We start from the raw sequence: 17,931 nt of genomic DNA, 5'->3' as shown, positions 1-17,931 counted from the left end.
AGATGTGTCTATTAATTATTCAGGTCATCTATATCTTTACATACCTTTTTATACACTTGATCTGTCATGAACTGAAAGAAATTAATTACACTTTCCAATCCCTGTAATGTTTTTATTTACCCTTATACTCTTATAATTTTTCAATTTATGAACATATTTTATGTCATATTATTTATTGCAAAGATATACGTTACTGTTTTGGATTATTTAGCATTACAAAGTGTCATTTTTATCCTGTTTAATGACTTTGGGCCTAAATACCACCTTCTTTGATATTCACATCTGACTTCCTGCTCTCTTTCTGTGTGCCTTGGCTTATATCTTTGCCCATTCTTTAATTTTGACCTTTCTGTATATTTTGTTCAACATAAAGATGGAATTACTTTGTTATATATGAATATGTGTGAATTTCTGAAAACAGATGAGTCCAATGCATTTATATTTATTAACATGACAGAGTTGCTTGATCTTTGTTTATATAACTTTAAGTTATGCATTTAATAGTTTTAAAAAATATTTCATTGTCTGGTATGTTTTATTTGCTTTGTGTGTGTGTGATTCTAAATTTAGAACAGTTTTTATTTTAATTTTATTTAAATTCATAATTATAACTAAACTGTGCAATGTATTGCCCTTAGTGTGCTATCTCTTTACATTCCATTTGGTAATTTTCTTTTCGCCTCTGTTTTATGCATCATCTGATTGTACTTAGTTGTATCTTTTCCGTGTTAACCTTTGTACTGTTAAATATAATTATTTTCCTTTCCTTGATTTATCTACTTTAAAGAATACTCTTTAACTCCTTGCTATTATAGAAGCAGCAGTAAGTGAGCATACTCTGTTCCCACGTTCTTTCCTCTTTCCTTTTATTGCTATTTGTATCATGTCCACATTTTCAGGGCCTCTGAGATTTTAGGGGTAAGATGCCTTGATCATCATTTTTATCTCTCTCTGCAGGCACCCTGGTTAACAAGCCCCGATGTGCTGAGTCATTTACCAGGCCTCCGCCCACTTTTGGCCTTCCGAGATTGTTATGACATCTTTGTCCTCTGCGCTTTTCTTTCTCCTTCTCTTTGTTCTTATATATTTATACCGTTCTTTTCCCATGCTGTCATTTTATTGGCGTTCTGAGAGGGTTGGGGTAAAACATATGCATGCTATCTTCCATATTTAACCAGAATCCCCAAATAACTCTTACTTTTGAGAGAAAATGCTTTGCATTAAAAGTTCAAAATAAGGATAGAGATTTTACATGCTATATGATCTCAGCCTATATATAGTTAAGAAAACTGCAGACCCAAAATAATGCCACTTAGACTGAGTTCCCAAATGGGGGCTTAAAACCCAATCTATTGGCAGTTTCAGCCTCCTCTGGAAATGTGGCCTTGACTGGTCAGTCAGGAAATTGTTCTTTCCATTGACATCAAAGAGTTGGTCCCTTGGGTCCTCTCCATCCCCCAAAGAAAGATGAGGTAATCTGCATGAGAAGACACCTTGCTTTTTCCCCTAGCAAACTGACCCCTCTGGAAGAACCCTTTTCCTCTGCTCATAACTTTCTTGCCCCCACCCTCCTACCTATAAAAACCCTCCATTTTGTACAACTCCTCTCAATGCCTCTCTACTTGCTAGATGGGCTGCTGCCTGGTGCATGAATCATTTGATAAAGCCAATTAAATCTTCTAATTTATATATATAGATAGATAGATGTATATATCTATTTATATACATAGAAAGAGTGAGAGAGATTGAGAGAGAGAAAGACTAAGAGAGGGAGAGAGGACAATAAGCTAAATTACCGAAAGTGATTTCTTTACCTAGGTACTCTCTTCTGATTTATATTTTTCAGTGGTCTGCATTTTATGCAATGGCCATTTTTTTAAATTATTTTTTTTAAAGATTTTATTTATTTGACAGAGAGAGACACAGCGAGAGAGGGAACACAAGCAGGGGGAGTGGGAGAGGGAGAAGCAGGCTTCCTGCCGAGCAGGGAGCCCGATGCGGGGCTCGATACCAGGACCCTGAGATCATGACCTGAGCTGAAGGCAGACGCTTAACGACTGAGCCACCCAGGCGCCCCCAAAAATCATTTTGTTTTTAAGCTATCTATTATGATATGCAATGTGCATAATAGAAATACACGTGAAACATAAATTCACTGTAAAACGAACACTTGTATATTAGCTCAGTCTACCATAACAATGTACCATAGACTGAGTGGTTAAAGCACAGAAATTGACTTCTCACAGTTCCAGAGGCTGGAAATTGGAGATGAGGGTGCTTCCTGGCCAGGCTCTGGTGAGAGCCCTCTTCTTGGCTTGCTAAGGATTGATTTCTTGCTGTGTCCTCACATGGCAGAGAGAGAGAGTTCTGGACTCTGTTCCTCTTCTTACAAGGACACCAGTTCTACTGGATCACGGCTCTGCCCTTATGACTTCATTGAACCATAGTGCCATCCTTAAAGGCCAGTAGAGTCACGTGGGTTAGACCTTCCACATGTGGATTTGGGGGGACATAATCCAGTCCATAGTGGCCTTGTGACAGCCACTCATGTCACTAAATGGAACATTATAAGCACCCCACAAACCCCTTCCCAATTATGTCCTCTTTCCTCTGCCCTAGAGGTTTTATTTATATTTTTTTACCTCCTAAGTAAGCATCTCTAAACAAAATAATTAAGTTCTGCTTGTTTTTGAATTTTGCATAAATGGAATCATACTTACACAATCTTTTGTGTCTGGCTTTTTTCATCCTTGTTTTGTAGAACTATAGTTTATTCATTTTCATTGCTGTACATTATCCCATTTTAAGAATGTAAGACAGATATTTAATGTATTCAAAAATCTTTGGACATTTGGTTGTTTCCAATTGGGGCCTTCTACGGGCAGTGTTCATAAACTTTCTCATAGCTATATCCTGGTGCCCACACACATTTCTGTTGAGTGTATGTACGTAAAAGTATAATTAAGAATCACAGTATATGTGTGTCTTCACCTGTATTTGATGATATCCACTGATCTCCAAAGAGGTTGTACAAATTTACATTCCCACCAGCAGTATATGAGTTTCTGTTACTCCATATCTTTCTTAATACTTGATATTGTCACAATTTAAAAATTTCCTCATCTGATGCATATATAATAATCTCTCAGTGTAATTTTAATTCACATTTCCTTGATTAAGAAAAAGATTAAGAATATTTTTATGTTTATGAGAGACGATGGACTCTGAAAAACAAACTGAGGGTTCTAGAGGGGAGGCGGGTGGGAGGAACCATGAGAGACGATGGACTCTGAAGAATATTTTTAGGTTTATTGACCATTTGAGTTTCTGCTTTTGTGAAATATCTATACAAATTTTTTGCTCATTTCAAAATTAGTTGCTCTGATGTGTTTCTAATTGATTTGTAGGGGCTCACTCTTCTGGATATAAACACTTTTTAGGTATATGTGTTGCAAATATCTCCTACTCAGCAGGCTTGCTTTTTCACCCTTACAAAGTTGTCTCCTGATGAACAGAAATACTTAATTTTAGTATGCTAAAATGTATCAGTTTTTTCCTCTATGGTTATTGCTTCTTGTGCCACATGTAATAAATCTCTCCCTAAACTGAAGTAATGCAGAAATTCTTTTTTTCCCCCTAAAATCTTTATGTTTTTGTCTTTCACAAAGAAATTTAGATGTTAATCTACCTAGAATTGATTCTTATATGTGGCATAAAGTTCGATGTTCAAAGTAATTTTTCTTTTTTTTTTTAAATTTAAATCCAATTTAGTTAACATAGAGTATATTATTAGTTTCAGGGGTAGAATTTAGTGATTCATCAGACATTTCTCCAAAGAAGACATACAAATGGCTAATAGACACATGAAAAAATGCTCAACATCACTTGGCATCAGGGAAATACAAATCAAAATCACAATTAGATACTGCCTCATGCTGGTCAGAATGGCTAAAATTAACAACTCAGGAAACAACAGATGTTGGTGAAGATGCAGAGAAAGGAGGAGCCCTCTTACACTGTTGGTGGGAATGCAAACTGGTGCAGCCACTCTGGAACACAGTATGGAGGTTCCTCAAGAAGTTAAAAATAGACCTACCCTATGACCCAGCAATTGCACTACTAGGTATTTATCCAAAGGATACAAAAATACTGATTCGAAGGGACACCTGCACCCCAATGTCCACAATAGCCAAACTATGGAAAGAGCCCAGATATCCATTGATGGATGAATGAATAAAGAAGATGTGGTATATATTTACATACACACAGACACACACACACACACACACACACACACAGTGGAATATTACTCAGCCATCAAATAGAATGAAATCTTGCCATTTGCAGCAATGTGGATGGAACTAGAGGGTATTATACTAAGCGAAATAAGTCAGTCAGAGAAAGACAAATACCATCTGATTTCACTCATATGTGGAATTTAAGAAACAAAACAGATGAACATAGGGGAAGGGAAGGAAAAATAAGATGAAATTTGAGAGGGAGGCAAACCATAAGAGGCGCTGAACTCTAGGAAACAAACAGGGTTGCTGGAGGGGAGCTGGGTGATGGGTATTAAGGAGGACAATTGTTGTGATGAGCAAAGTAATTATTCTATTGAGATTCCTAATTCTTCAGCATCATTTATTGAGAACTGCCCTTTCCCCGCTGATCCACAGTGCCACCTTCAGCACAAATTCAATGTCTGTATGTGTACTGGCCTGTTGATGAGCCAACTATTCTGCTAGTCTGACTAATCACCCCAGTCACACACAGTTTCAATGATTAGAGCTTTACAGTACATCCTAACATCCTGTAGGGCCAGTTCTCTTCTTCCACCTTGTTTTTCTTCCTCAAAAGTGTATCGGCTATAATTTGCTCTTTGCATCTTTATATAAATCTTAGAGTCAGTTTGTTGAGTAATGAAAAAAAACCAAAAAAAAAAAACAAGCCTATTGGGATTTTGATTGAGCTCATATTAAATTTATTAATCATCTTGGGGAGCTTACAATATTGTGACTTCAAATCCAGGAATATAATACATCTCTCGATTTATTGGGTTTCCTGTAATATTCCTCAATATTTTTCATAATTTTCTTTGTAGAGATCTTACTCATACTTTGATAATCCTGTTTCTAGATACTTGATATTTTAAAACGCCAGTGTAACTGGTATTTTTAAAAACCATGCTATTTTATCTTTGTTGCTAGTATATAGATATGCAATTAATTTAGTTATATTGACTTGTACCCAGCTACCTTTCTATTCTGTCTTGTTAACTTTAATAGTTTATCTCTAGATTATATTGGCTGTTGTATCACACAGTTGTATTATCTGTAAATCACGTCATCTTTGCTATTTTTCTTATTCTTATACTTTTTTTTTTCTTTTCCTTGCCCTACTATGCTGGCCGGGCTCTCCTTTACAAAGTTAAATAGAACTGATGAAACAGACATCTTTCCTTTTTTTCTTTTTGTTTCTGATCTCAAAGGGAAAGTTGGTCATGTTTCACAATTAAGCATGATGTTTGCTACCTCCTTCAAAGTAATTACCATTTATCAGAGTGCAACAATTCCCTTCTATTCCTGTTTTTCTAGGTGTTTCTAATCACAAGAAGATATCAGACTTTATCAAACTATTTGTCAGCATCAGTTAAGGTGATTACATGATTATTCTTCTTTAATCTATTAATAGAAATACAACTTACAATGGACCCTTGAACAACTCAGAGGTTAAAGGCGCTGACCCCTCCCATACAATAAAAACCCACCTATAAGTTTTGACTCCCCCAAAACTTAACTATTACCAGCCTACTGTTGACAGGAAGCCTTTTTGATAACATCAACAGTCAATTAGCACATATTTTGTATGTTATATGTATTATATACTGTCTTCTTAGAGTAAAATAAGCTAGACAAAAGAAAATGTTATTAAGAAAATCCTAAGGAAGAGAAAATACATTTACAGTACTGTAGTGTATTTATTTTTTTAAAAATCCATGTAAAAGTGGACCCACATAGTTCAAACCTATGTTGCTCTAGGGTCAACTATATTTTCTATTGTGGTATGTATTAATGTTATGATCAGCAAAAAAATGTTTTTTAAATTTAAAAGGTAGAAAAAGAGAAAATTCTACAGAGTTCCTATTCTTGAGGCAAAGGTATATCAGTCTTGCCCTGAGCTGGGGGCACCTCTCCTGGATGTGTTGGTGCAGTGTTTTTGTGAAGTCCCCATGTTCCAAAACTACAGAGGTTCCATCTGCTAACCCAGGGAAACAGAATTCTCTTGGGAACATTAAGGTCACTTTGAAGTATATGAGCCATGATAACATAAAGAGCTTTATTCATGGATAATTTTCTGAATATGCTCCAGAACCATTTGTTCTTAGTTCTGTTTCAGGTTTGCTCCTGCCTCTCAGAGTAGGCTGTCCCTAAACTTGGTTCATGTGTGCGCCTAGCAGGTGAATGTGGGGGGTAGATGGGGGAAGCTCATCTGCCCAGACCACCCCAGGCCAATGAAATCAAACCCTCTGGGACTGAGACCAGGCATTAATATTTTAAAAATTTCCCCAAGGGATTCCAAGGTTGAGAACCACTACTGATAGTTCTCCAAAGTTGAAAATAACATGTGTTTATGCACCAAAGTCCACAGAGAAGGAAATATCTAACCACTCCAAAGAAAAAGAAAAGAAAAAAGCCGCCAAGTGAAGGAAGAGAAGGAGGACAGAAAGAGGAGGCACAGGAATGACAGTGACAGCAAATCTACTTACTCGATTCTTTCTGGAAGCTCAGTTTGGGTCATGCCCACACAATTGACCAAAATAGTGACTGTAATAAATAAACTGAACCACCTGAGAGGACTGTGTTAAGGAAAAGCTAAGAGTTGCCATGTTTCTCTGATGTCACCTATGATCACCTTGACGCTGAATGATTAAATTCATAGCTTTTAGCTAGGATCAGCTTTTCCGTCTTGTTGCGTAACAGCTGCTAACATTTACTGAGTGCCTATCCTGGGCTGGTTACTTCATCCAAATTATTTCTAATACAACTGGATCTGCAGGTAAATATTATATCTACACTTTGCAGCTAAGAAATCAGACTGAAAATATCTTAAATAATTTTTCCAAGGTCATACAAGCTAGTCAGCTATGGTGCTGAGATGTGACCTCAGATTGATAACAGAACCCTCAGCAAGATGGAAGGAAACAAGAATCCCTTCTCCAAAATGTCCTTCTGCCCTGACACCTTCACTTCACTATACAATATAGCCTGAAATTTCATCCAGCGAATGTCTCTTTTTTCCTAAAAAACAAAGAGATGACTTCTAGGAAGTTAGAGGTAAAGGGAGGGTTACTAGCTGTCATGGGAATTAGTTGAGTCCGATTGTTTTCCCGACTTAGCTGAGATCAGTTACTTTGAGGAAATGGGCCCCTGGTTAGGAATGGTGGGGGCAGGCACAGGGAAGTAAAATGCTGGCTCAAGGAGAAAATTCCAGATAGAATTAGGCTGGGGTGGAGAACTCTGTCTAACCAGAGAGAAGAATTTTCAAGGTTGAGCCAAGGGATTACCACAAGGGGAAGGAGACACTGAAGAAGGTGAGTGGAAAGGGGTAAACTGATGGGAAGAAATGTTGGTGGAGAAAACCCAAAGAGAAATTTCTCCCACTGGACGTTTTTCTCAGGACTAGCTTGGGTTCCTAACAATTACATCCTAAAAAAACACAAAACCTGAAGATAAGCTTGACCTACAGAGAGAGTGAACCACTCATCTTTCATAATTTCAGTTTGAGCAGAAGTATTTAAATCTATTTTAGTTTTCTGTAAATGTCTTTAATGTGCCCTGTTTTACAGTTACTTAGGAACACATCTATTTTGAAAAGGGAAATTCTGTTAATTAAACCACATTTTCCTGTTGACTTGCAATTAAATTAAGAAATGTGTTCACATGGGGGGAAAATGTTAACCCAAGGATTAAATTAAAACCATATCTCCAATTCCACAAACCTTTAAAAGTAATAGGTTACACACAATATTACTTGTGGAAAAATTCATAGCAAATTTGATTAGAATTATAATTTTGGTGAAATATTAATAATAAGACATTTGAGAATTCCATACCTTGAAGAATATCTTTTGGAGTGGAGCTACCAAGTTCATAAGATTTAAATATATAAATGCAGGCTTTTGTGAGAAGAAGACACCTAACAGCTTTTCTGTCCAGCTATGACTCCATCCAGCAATTATGATTCATCAAATCTCAAGATGAAAAGAATATTCACTGGTCACTTGGTTCTTTAAAGGGATTTTATTTCTAATTAGCTGTTTCTTAAAGCTAATTAAGATGTAAGTCAACCAGGATATATGGAGAGGAGTTTGTATATATGCTATTTTTCTTTATTTGTAATTTTTATGTAATTGGATATATTTAAAAAAAAAAACCACCCAAGTAGAGATGACATACTGAGAGAATAAATTACCTCGGTTCATTTCCATTAACTGCCTACTTCTTATTGCTGATACTGTTCTAAGCAGGGTGCAGGCTGGACCTCTTAACTGGCTCTGTGACCTTGAACAATTTATTTAATGCCTTTGAATAACAGTTTCATCATCTGTAAGATGGGGATGCAAATCCCTTCTTCAAAGTTTTCTGTACCTATGACAGTGATGACACTTAGGAGGTATTAGCAAACGGTAACTTACTATTATCGTTAAATATCCTTCTATAGGATCAGAAAATCCAAGATTGAATTAAGAAAATATAACTCCCACTGCTTGGCCATAAAGATAAAAATATGTAAAAGGAAAATGCAATGCAACTACATGGAGCAGTGCAGTTTCATTTTGAGATGACTCTTTGCCAGAGCTACCAGCTCACTGAGTGCTGTCCAGCAATCCAGCAAGCTTCCCCAGAGTGGCGGGGAGAGAACTCCTTTTACTGGAGCCTCCCGAGAAGAGGCTGGCTACCATCTGTCAGGCAGCTGAGGCAAGGCTGTTCTTGCAAATCAACCTCCTGGAAGCCAGGGCTGAATTTGTCATTAGGAACTTCCAATTTGGACAGTCACCAGGGAAGATCCTTGGAAACCAAGCCAAAGTCTCTTTTTTGTCCTAGTTTGGCTTGCCTTGAAAAACAAAACAAAATAAAACAAAAACTGAAGGCAGATTCTGAAGCTACCTAAAGCCGTTGATATAATACAGACATTTGACTGATTTGTCTCTCATCATTACTATATTTCCCAGTGGCATGAACCTTGAACTATTAACATTTTTTTGGACTATTGACCTTTGTAACCTGCTAGTAGTTGGGGGTAACTTGGGATATTGGCAGCGCCTGTGACCAATCTGATCCTGCTGAGACAATCTATGCTTTGCCCATTGTGGTCTGTCCTCTTTGTCCTCTGGCAGGTGCTGCTCTTTTGCCCAATAAACAGCCAGTTCTCATCATGGCTAGAGGTAACAGAGTAACAACTCATGCCTATTTCATCTGCCCAAAGAAGTCTGGGGGCCCTCTTATTGGTTATTATGTTGTGAGACAAGCATTCTTATTATGTTGTAAGAATGTGCCCGGGCGTATCAGCAAAGCTTATTCATAAGGGGGACATTTTTTTAGGTTGTGCATGCACAGGTGTGTCCAGACTAGTCTAGGTGAACCCAAACCCACCTCTGGCTTGCATGAGCACCTCCTCTGTCTTAGGACTGCTTTCAGGTGTTGGATACATTAAAGCCACAAACATTTTTCTTTCAATGTAATGATTTCATTGTTTCAGGATTCAATTAGAGGACATGTATTCTGCTAACCTCTGAAGAAGGTACTGGGCACAGTGGGCAAAGCCTGATTCTAAAAGGAATCATGTGGAAGAAGCAACAGTGCAAAGGATATGAGTGGACAGACACTTTGATGGCTGTTCTTCTGATCAGGTTGAAAGGACTGAATAACCACAGGGCCCGAGTGGCACTAAACCGGGAAATTGTCCTCCCTTTGTTCAGCACCATAAATGTCTACAACAAAACAAAGCAGAAGATGGACCTGAAGTGAGAAGCATGCATCCTCACACAATCATGTTTTTGAGCACGAATGGTATAATTTCAGGCTTATGAGCAAGAAGGGCTCTGGGAACCATGAATCCATCAGTGGAGAGCCAAGTGGAGGGGCAGAGTTAGTGAGGATCAGGGACTGAGAGCCATATCCTCACCTCCTAGCAAAACCCCAGGCCCTGTCAGTGACTGTGAATCAAGATGAGCCCACTGAGAGTACCCAATGGGCAGGAATCTGACCTGGGGCTGGTAGGATGCATCAGCCCCAGGGCCAGGATTCTGGCAGCAGGATGATAAGGTTCTGGCTGCATTAAATTCCTCTTCTGATTAGTGTATCATCCCTGGTGCTGGGATGCTCCCTCTGCTTTCCACCTTCTAGGTCTCCCCTTTTAAGCCCTCTATCTACTGGTTCCCTCTGAGCATCTAGGAAGGTGAGGATTCTTGACCTGTGAGAGGAGGGAGAAAGACATTTTAGTGTCTTTTTATTTTCTCTACAAACCATATTTGAGATGGCTGATTCCTATCCCTCCCAACTCCCCAAAATGCACACATCATTTTTGGGTGGGTGCTGTGTGGAACATCTAAGACACAATACAAATGGGGGAATTGTCATGAAATAGCTCTCACTTAAACTAGTGGTTCTCAAACGTTTTGATTTCAGGACCCTTTTATACTCTCAAAAATTATTGAGGACCCCAAAGAGTTTTTGTTACTGTTTATACCCTTTTGCTTATACTGTGTGTGTGTGAGAGAGAGAGAGAGAGAGAGAGAGTGTGTGTGTGTGTGTGACCTCCTGAATCCACTAAAAGGGTTTTGGGAACCCCAGGGGTTCTGAGATCATACTTTGAGGACCACTTGTTAAATCATCCTGATTTCTGTTCCCCTTCTCTACTCTATCCCCCACCCCCAGACTCAGGATCTCTGCTCCCCATTTGGAAAGACAGCCAACATCTTTGGAGATCCTGGGCCAGTGGTCATCCAAGAGAATAGCCAACTTCCTCTAAAAATTTAATAGCAGTTGTTGTTGCTTTGAGGATTTGAGTTTAATTAGTCTCCACCATAAATATTATAAAAATGTGAAGACAGTATCAAAGAGGTGAGTTGGATATATTTGTCATTAACTGAGTCTAGCTCACAGCCACATCACCCAGGTCAGGAGAAACTCCCTAGGCTGAGTGGGGCAGAGGCTTCCTCTCCCAGAGCTGAGAACAGCTTTCCCAGCCAATCACCCTTACCCGGTGTGTGCTGTAGAAGGGGTCCAGATCCTCCAGGGGCTCCCCAACCAGCTCTGCCGGGAGTTCACCATAGAACTTGGGCAGCTGGTTGCAAGCTTTCAAGTCTAGCTGAGGCCGAGGCTTCTCTTCTTGGTCCTTCTGCTCCCTGTGCTTATCTTTGGCTTTCTTTGCTGCCCGCTTGGCAGCAATTCGCTTTTCAATCTCCACCAGGGACTCTGGAGTGAATCGACGGAAGTTGGTAGTTTCCAGGGACCCAAAGGTGAGTTCCATCTTCTCATTCTTCTTCAGGAAGAATTTATACTCTTATGAAAGTGGACATCACCACAGAGAGGTAACAGCCTTCCCACTGGCCCTCTCCCTCCAGTTCTTTTCCTTAACTCACACTTCCTTGATGGAATAGTGCCCCCCCAACCCAGTTCCTTTCTTAACTCACACTGAGCTCTCCCCAGAGTCTCACTGCCCCTGTGGCACTCTCAGGGGAGGCTGTTTATTCGATCCTCCTCCAGGCACCTCGGGGTTGAGCTATGTTCTCCATGAGCTTCTAAGGCATGGCTCCTTCATCTATTGCTCCTTCACCACCACCACCACCCCCACCAGATTTGGCCATACTGCCCTCTCTTCTCAATTCTATGACCACTGAGCAACAGGTACTCTCCTGCATTCATCAAAAACTGTTCATGTGGTCTGTGGCAAAAACAATGCTAGTAAAATTTTCCCCATTGAAAAGCATTTGTTAAAAAGTATGGAAGGCATTAACATTTTTATTATTCTTTTATTATGCAATGATATGCTTTTAAGAAGTGACAGCCATTCCTGGACATAACAGCAAGAGAGAGGAGAAGGCCCAGGACCTTGAGCACATGGCTGCACTTGCCAGCTGAGAGTGTGCTGTCTGCTGAATGCTCTAAGCTTGGCAGCATATTTGTATTTTTTTTTTGTTCTTAATAAAATACATTATTTAATTTTCCTAATTGGTTGCTTTTTCTTCTAATGTAAAGTTTTTCTTTAAAAAATCATATGAATAAGATTTTGATTTTTCCTTTTTCAAATGATTGATTCACGAGCCCATTTTTGCTGCTTATTTTAATCTAAGTGCACCCACATTTCCTGACAGCCTATCGATGACTTAACAGGTCATGATGATTTAAAAATTGTTCATAAGCTTGTAAAATCCTGATCTAATACATGGTCTCTAATGCTGCCAGACAGGGTCTTTGGGACTTGGTCCACCATGGTCCATAACAAAGCCTGGAAGGCACTCCAATGACTAGGTTTTCTATGGGTTACAATATTCTCAGGAAATTTATCACCCCTAGCACTAGTCTGGAAGCAAACAGGATGGCTTGCCATCACAGATGGATAGAGCAGTATCTATGTGGCATTCTCCTGACTTACTCTAGAGAAGTTAGACCTGAAGTCTGTAACAGGCATCCATCCTTTCAGTTCTCTGCAGTCACCACTGGATCTCTGGATAATGTAGTTTTCCCATCTACTCTAGTGCAGTGATCTTCAAATGCCAGTACACAGTGTGGTGCTGCACCAGCTGCGTCATTGTCACAGGGAGTGTGAGTTAAGATACAGATTGGTGGACCCCTCTTCTAAGGTGAGATCTAGGAAGCTGCATTTTACAGGCTCATAGCTGAAGCTGTTGAAGGTGTTCTACTTTTGAGAGGCGGTGGAAGCCACTGCAACTGTGGACATGAGATGGAGTGAAGGTCAGGGTTACATGATCAGAGTAAGATCTGATGACCTGCTCCCACAGCTCTAGATTCTGGAGGAATGTCTTCCTGGATTCTAAATGCAAGTCAGAAGCCAGTGTTGGTTGGATTAGAGAAGAAGAGACCTGGCATCAGGTGGCTGGGTGTTCTTATTAAGTGACCATCCTAAGAAACTGACTCCTCACAGGTTTTGGTAGGGCAGTCCTTGGGACCTCCTCCCTTCTATTATCAGATTTAGGGCAACTGCTGGCCAGAAACTTCAGGGAGCTTATACTCAGGGGATGGGAACAAAGAGTGGAATTTGGTTGTTTCTGAGGATTAAGTTTCTGTAGGTATTTGCCCTGTATCTAGAATTTCTGGGCTACAAAACCCTACTCGATCTCCTCTGGATGGGCCATAAAGGCATCTTAACTTGGATTTCTGAGCCCTGGTGGTAGGCAGTTTCTAAGAAGGACCAAAGGGGTTGAATAGACAACAGGTGTTTCATATTTGTCATTTCACTGGTGATGGAAATAACTGGTTAGTCTTTAATCAAGATCTATGATCGAGGCAGGCCAGCTGACTCAAGGCTGCTAAATGGAGGTGAATGTAAAAAAGGGTACACATGAGGGTTTCCTTGAGATTACAGTGGGCAGGGCAGGTGTGATATCGTGATTTATAATAAGAAATAAATATTTAGTCTTTGTTCCCATTTCTGGCACAGAGCTCTTAAAACCCTTGGAATTTCCAAACTGAGGTCTTTTGTATGTTAATGAGGTACCTCTTGAAAGTCACCTAAGGATAGGGACTGATTGCCAACAGAACCAAACATTAGAGGATTGAAACTTTCAGCTCCCCACCTCACCTCTTACCTCCAGGAAGAGGAGAGAGGCTGGAAGTTGAATTCAATAACCAATGGTCAATGGTTTAATCAATCATGCCTATGTAATAAAGCCTTCATAAGAACCCAAAAGGACAGAATTTGGAGAGCTTCTGGGTTGGTGAATACATAGAGATTTGTATTGTATGTATCTCAAAACCTCAGAGAGGATATGAAAACTCCACACTCCTTCCCCATATTCTACCCTATGCATCTTTTCCATCTGGCTGTCCCTGAGTTATTCTTTTTATAATAGACCTCTAATCTAGTAAGTAAAATGTTTCTCTGAGTTCTGTGAGCCATTCTAGCAAATTAATTAAACCCAAGGAGGAGGTCATGGAAACCTCTGATTTATAGTCAATTGTTCAGAAGCACAGGGAACAACCTGGGCTTGCAATTGGCATCTGAAGTTTTGTGTATGTGGGCAAGGGGCAGTCTTGTAAAACTGAGCCCTTAACCTGTGGGATCTGATGCTAGTTGAACTATAGAACACCCAGCTGGTGTCTGGAGAATTGCACCTTGGTGGAGTGGGAACCCTTCCCCCCATCACCAATACACAAACACACATTGGAATTGGGTATTAGAACATCTTAGCAGGACAGAGGGTTCTTTCTTCCAGTCTCTGTTGTTGTTAGTAGAACAAATGTTTCTGTGGTCATGCAGCAAGTCTGAGTTGCTCACAAAGATGGCTGAACCTCATGAGAAGAGTTGCTTAAATTACCAATCCACAGTGACAAGAGCGGGCACAGTTATCTTTCTCTCTTTTTAGAGAGAGAAAGAGAGAGCATGAGCATGTGCACAGTGGGGGAGGGAGAGAGAGAGAGAGAGAGAGAGAATCTTAAGCAACACGGGGCTGCATCTCACAACCCTGAGATCATGACCTGAACTGAAATCAAGAGTCAGATGCTGAGAAACAAACTGAGGGTTTTAGAGGGGAGGGGGTTGTGGGGATGGGTTAGCCTGGTGATGGGTACTGCATGGAGAACTGGGTGTTACACGAAAACAATGAATCGTGGATCACTACATCAAAAACTAATGATGTATTGTATGGTGACTAACATAACATAATAAGATAAAATTTAAAAAATTAAAAAGAAAGAGTCGGATGCTTAACTGACTGAGCCACCCAGGCACCCCCACAATTATCTCTTTTAATCCCCACAAAAATCCTATAGAGTAGGTAGAAGGTATTTTCTTACATACAACAATTAATAACCAGTGATTACTATAGGTTATAAAGATATTATTGGACTAAACAAGCTTGTCTCTGAGTCTTGATTCCATACCCAGTGCTCTCCTATTTCTGGGATGGATCTCACTGGCTGTAGCAGTTCTGGAATCTTACTGACTGGGGTATCATTGGAGGGCTCTGGGTCTTGAGAGGTATGGATTGATCTGAATGCATTCAGATTTGATGAAGTTTCAAGGAGTCTCAGAGAACGGACTCTTTGTGTTATATAGTTCATTGATGCTCTTAAGAAACCAATGGAGGATTTTCCCCACTAATGTAGCTTTTGTCTCTGTAGGGCAGATATGATGTAAGCAAACAGATAGTTATAATTTTTCCAGAACCTGATTAGTAGGTGAAAGTATCAGCCCCCATCCCATGTAGGATTTCATCTTCTCATGCTTCTTATGGTTGTTCTCATCTATTTATATACAACAAAAATGATCATTTTCATGCATGTGAGTCCTAAATCTGGACCTTTCTTCTGAGCTCTGGACCCACTAATCCAATGTCTTTGATATATATCTCTTTGAATGTTCCATAGACACCTCAAAGTCATTGTCCCCCATGATATCTCTATCCTCTCTCCACCCCAACTTTTCCTCCTCCTTGTTCCTATCTCAATAAATTACATAACATTTTTCCAAAATGGAAGCTTAGGGGTCCCTCTTTATGCCTCTTTTGCCCACAAGTCTTCCTCCCATTTGTTTTCAACTCCAGGGATACAGCAATGAAAAAAAACTATAGACTTTTGGGAGCTTAAATGTAGCTCTGGGTCTCAGCCAACTTAGGCCAGCTTCCTAGAGAGAGACTTTCCCAAAAAGATTGCAATTATGATGACATCATGGGAAGTCTGGAGTTCACATTTGAAGCATAAATCTAAATCTATATCTCCAGCCGAGGCCTTTCACTTACATTCTAAATTGTTATATTTAGCTAACCATTCATTACCCCTCACAAAGATGTCTGATAGATGTATAAAGCCTAACTATTGATATCCTTATCCTAAATCTGCTCTTCCCTTTGTCATGATCATTTCAATAAATTGAGACTTCATCCTTCCAAGGGCTCAAACCCTGAGTCTTGAAACTTTGGAATTATCCATTACTTCATTTTCTCTCTTGCAAATCTCACATTTAGATGACCAGAAAACTCTAATGACCTTGCATCTGAAGTACGGCTGTCTACTTCTTATCACAGCCACTGCTACCTCCATAGCCCAAACCACTATCATCCACCTCCACAGCTACTGCCATGGTCCAGCCACCATGACCCACTTCCATGGCTACCTCTATAGCCCAGATCACTATCATCTGCCACCACTGTCACCTCCATAGTACAAACTGCTATCACCTACCTCCACTGCTACATCCAAGGTCCAAACCACTGTCATCCATCTCTGCTGCTACTGTCATGGTCTAAACTACTGCTACCTCCATAGCCCAAACCACTGTTGTGTCTTGCTTGGGCCACTATTTTATCTTCTCAACATGTTTCACTGCTAGAATTATCTCAAATCTTTGCAGCCTACACTTTTGGAAGCAATAGGAGTGATCCTTTGAAGTGTATTGCCATAAACTTCATCTCTGAGCTCACCTCATATCATTCTCTCCCTTGCTCACTGAAACCCAGGCCCATAGACCACCTAGCTGTTTATTGGACACAACAAGCACACTCTTGCTCAAGGTGTTTGGACTTGCTATTCTTTCTGCCTACTATTCACTTCCCATTTATGAACACAGGGCTCATTCAAATATCACCTGTTAGGGAAGACTCCCCTGACCATTCTTTCCCAAATGACAGCCTTTGGCCAGTCTCTACCCTTTTACCTCCCTTCACTTTTCCTCAAAGCACTTTTAACTAATATTAACATTTTTATTTATTTACTATTTCCCTAAACTAGTATTTTTCCTTCCTGAAAGTATGGATTTTGTCTGTTTAACTGTTGAACTCTTAACACTGAGAACAATGCTCAGCATATACTAGATGATCAACAAGCGTTTGTGGATTACATGAATGAATAAACTCAAGGGATCCTGAATGGGTATCAGATATTTACAGAACATAGCTAGATTTTCATCGGCAAGCAGAATTGAGTTTGGGTAAAACAAGTACAAGTACTTAAACTGTGAGACCAGAGTGGGTAGAAACTAACCAGTTTCCATGTTGCTGGGATAAAAAGAAAAAAGGTTGTCTGTTCAATAGCAACTTAAGGCTTAAGATTCCTAAAATCCACCCTGATTGGGATAAAATTTGTTCTCCAAGGTTAGAGGAGAAAAATGAAGGCTAGAACCTGGAGGGTTGTGGGGGCAGAGAAGCACTGAACATTATACAGATGCTGTAGCCAAAAAGGAAGAAAAACAAGGAAATATTGGTATCATAGAAATAGTAGGAACAAAAGTTTTAAAAACTGCTGAGCTTTGTTCTAGTAGTGGGAATGGTTTTAGTCAGGGGGAGTGTAAATAAGTACCATGGAGTGGAGAGGATGTGACTAGATTGAGTTGTTGAAAGAGACTAATTGGGGTATGGGTGTAACTGTAAACTTGAATAAACTAATTACATGGGGTACCCAAAGAACAGGACCATGAGAATGAACTGCTCCATGTTCTGCTGCCATGACTTGGCTGCCTGATGGAACAGCAAGCATGTTGTCAGGATGTCACTAAGACTGAGAATGTAGTTGGACCTTTCATGGCACTAGATTGAGAGAATGATTAGTTGGTGGTGAGAAATAGTAACCATACTATTGACACATTTGAGTGAAACTGTTGCACATGGTGCTGAGAGTGTGGTTAGGCTCTCTAGTTCATGGAATGAGCAACCAAGCTAGCTTTTGCATTTGTGCTATTGCTGGACTCTCTAAG

General features: G+C 39.8%; 1 protein-coding gene across 3 annotated transcripts in view; it reads right to left on the bottom strand.

Moving 5' to 3' along the window:
• Positions 1-11,532, bottom strand: part of SCN10A (sodium voltage-gated channel alpha subunit 10) — a 91,490-nt gene extending 79,958 nt beyond the window's left edge. For all 3 annotated transcript variants that reach the window (XM_021705864.1, XM_021705865.1, XM_021705866.1), the window contains exons 1-3: positions 11,263-11,532; positions 9,864-9,991; positions 6,767-6,847 (exon numbers count right to left, since the gene is read on the bottom strand). In XM_021705864.1, the coding sequence (XP_021561539.1) occupies positions 6,767-6,847; positions 9,864-9,991; positions 11,263-11,532 (479 nt within the window). The remainder of the gene's footprint in view (positions 1-6,766; positions 6,848-9,863; positions 9,992-11,262) is intronic.
• Between the last annotated feature and the right edge of the window lie 6,399 nt (positions 11,533-17,931).

This window comes from Neomonachus schauinslandi, chromosome 1, assembly GCF_002201575.2.
Source record: "Neomonachus schauinslandi chromosome 1, ASM220157v2, whole genome shotgun sequence".
NCBI lineage: Eukaryota > Metazoa > Chordata > Mammalia > Carnivora > Phocidae > Neomonachus > Neomonachus schauinslandi.
Note: the sequence above shows the minus strand (reverse complement) of the source record. Positions and strands in the feature narration are given on the sequence as shown.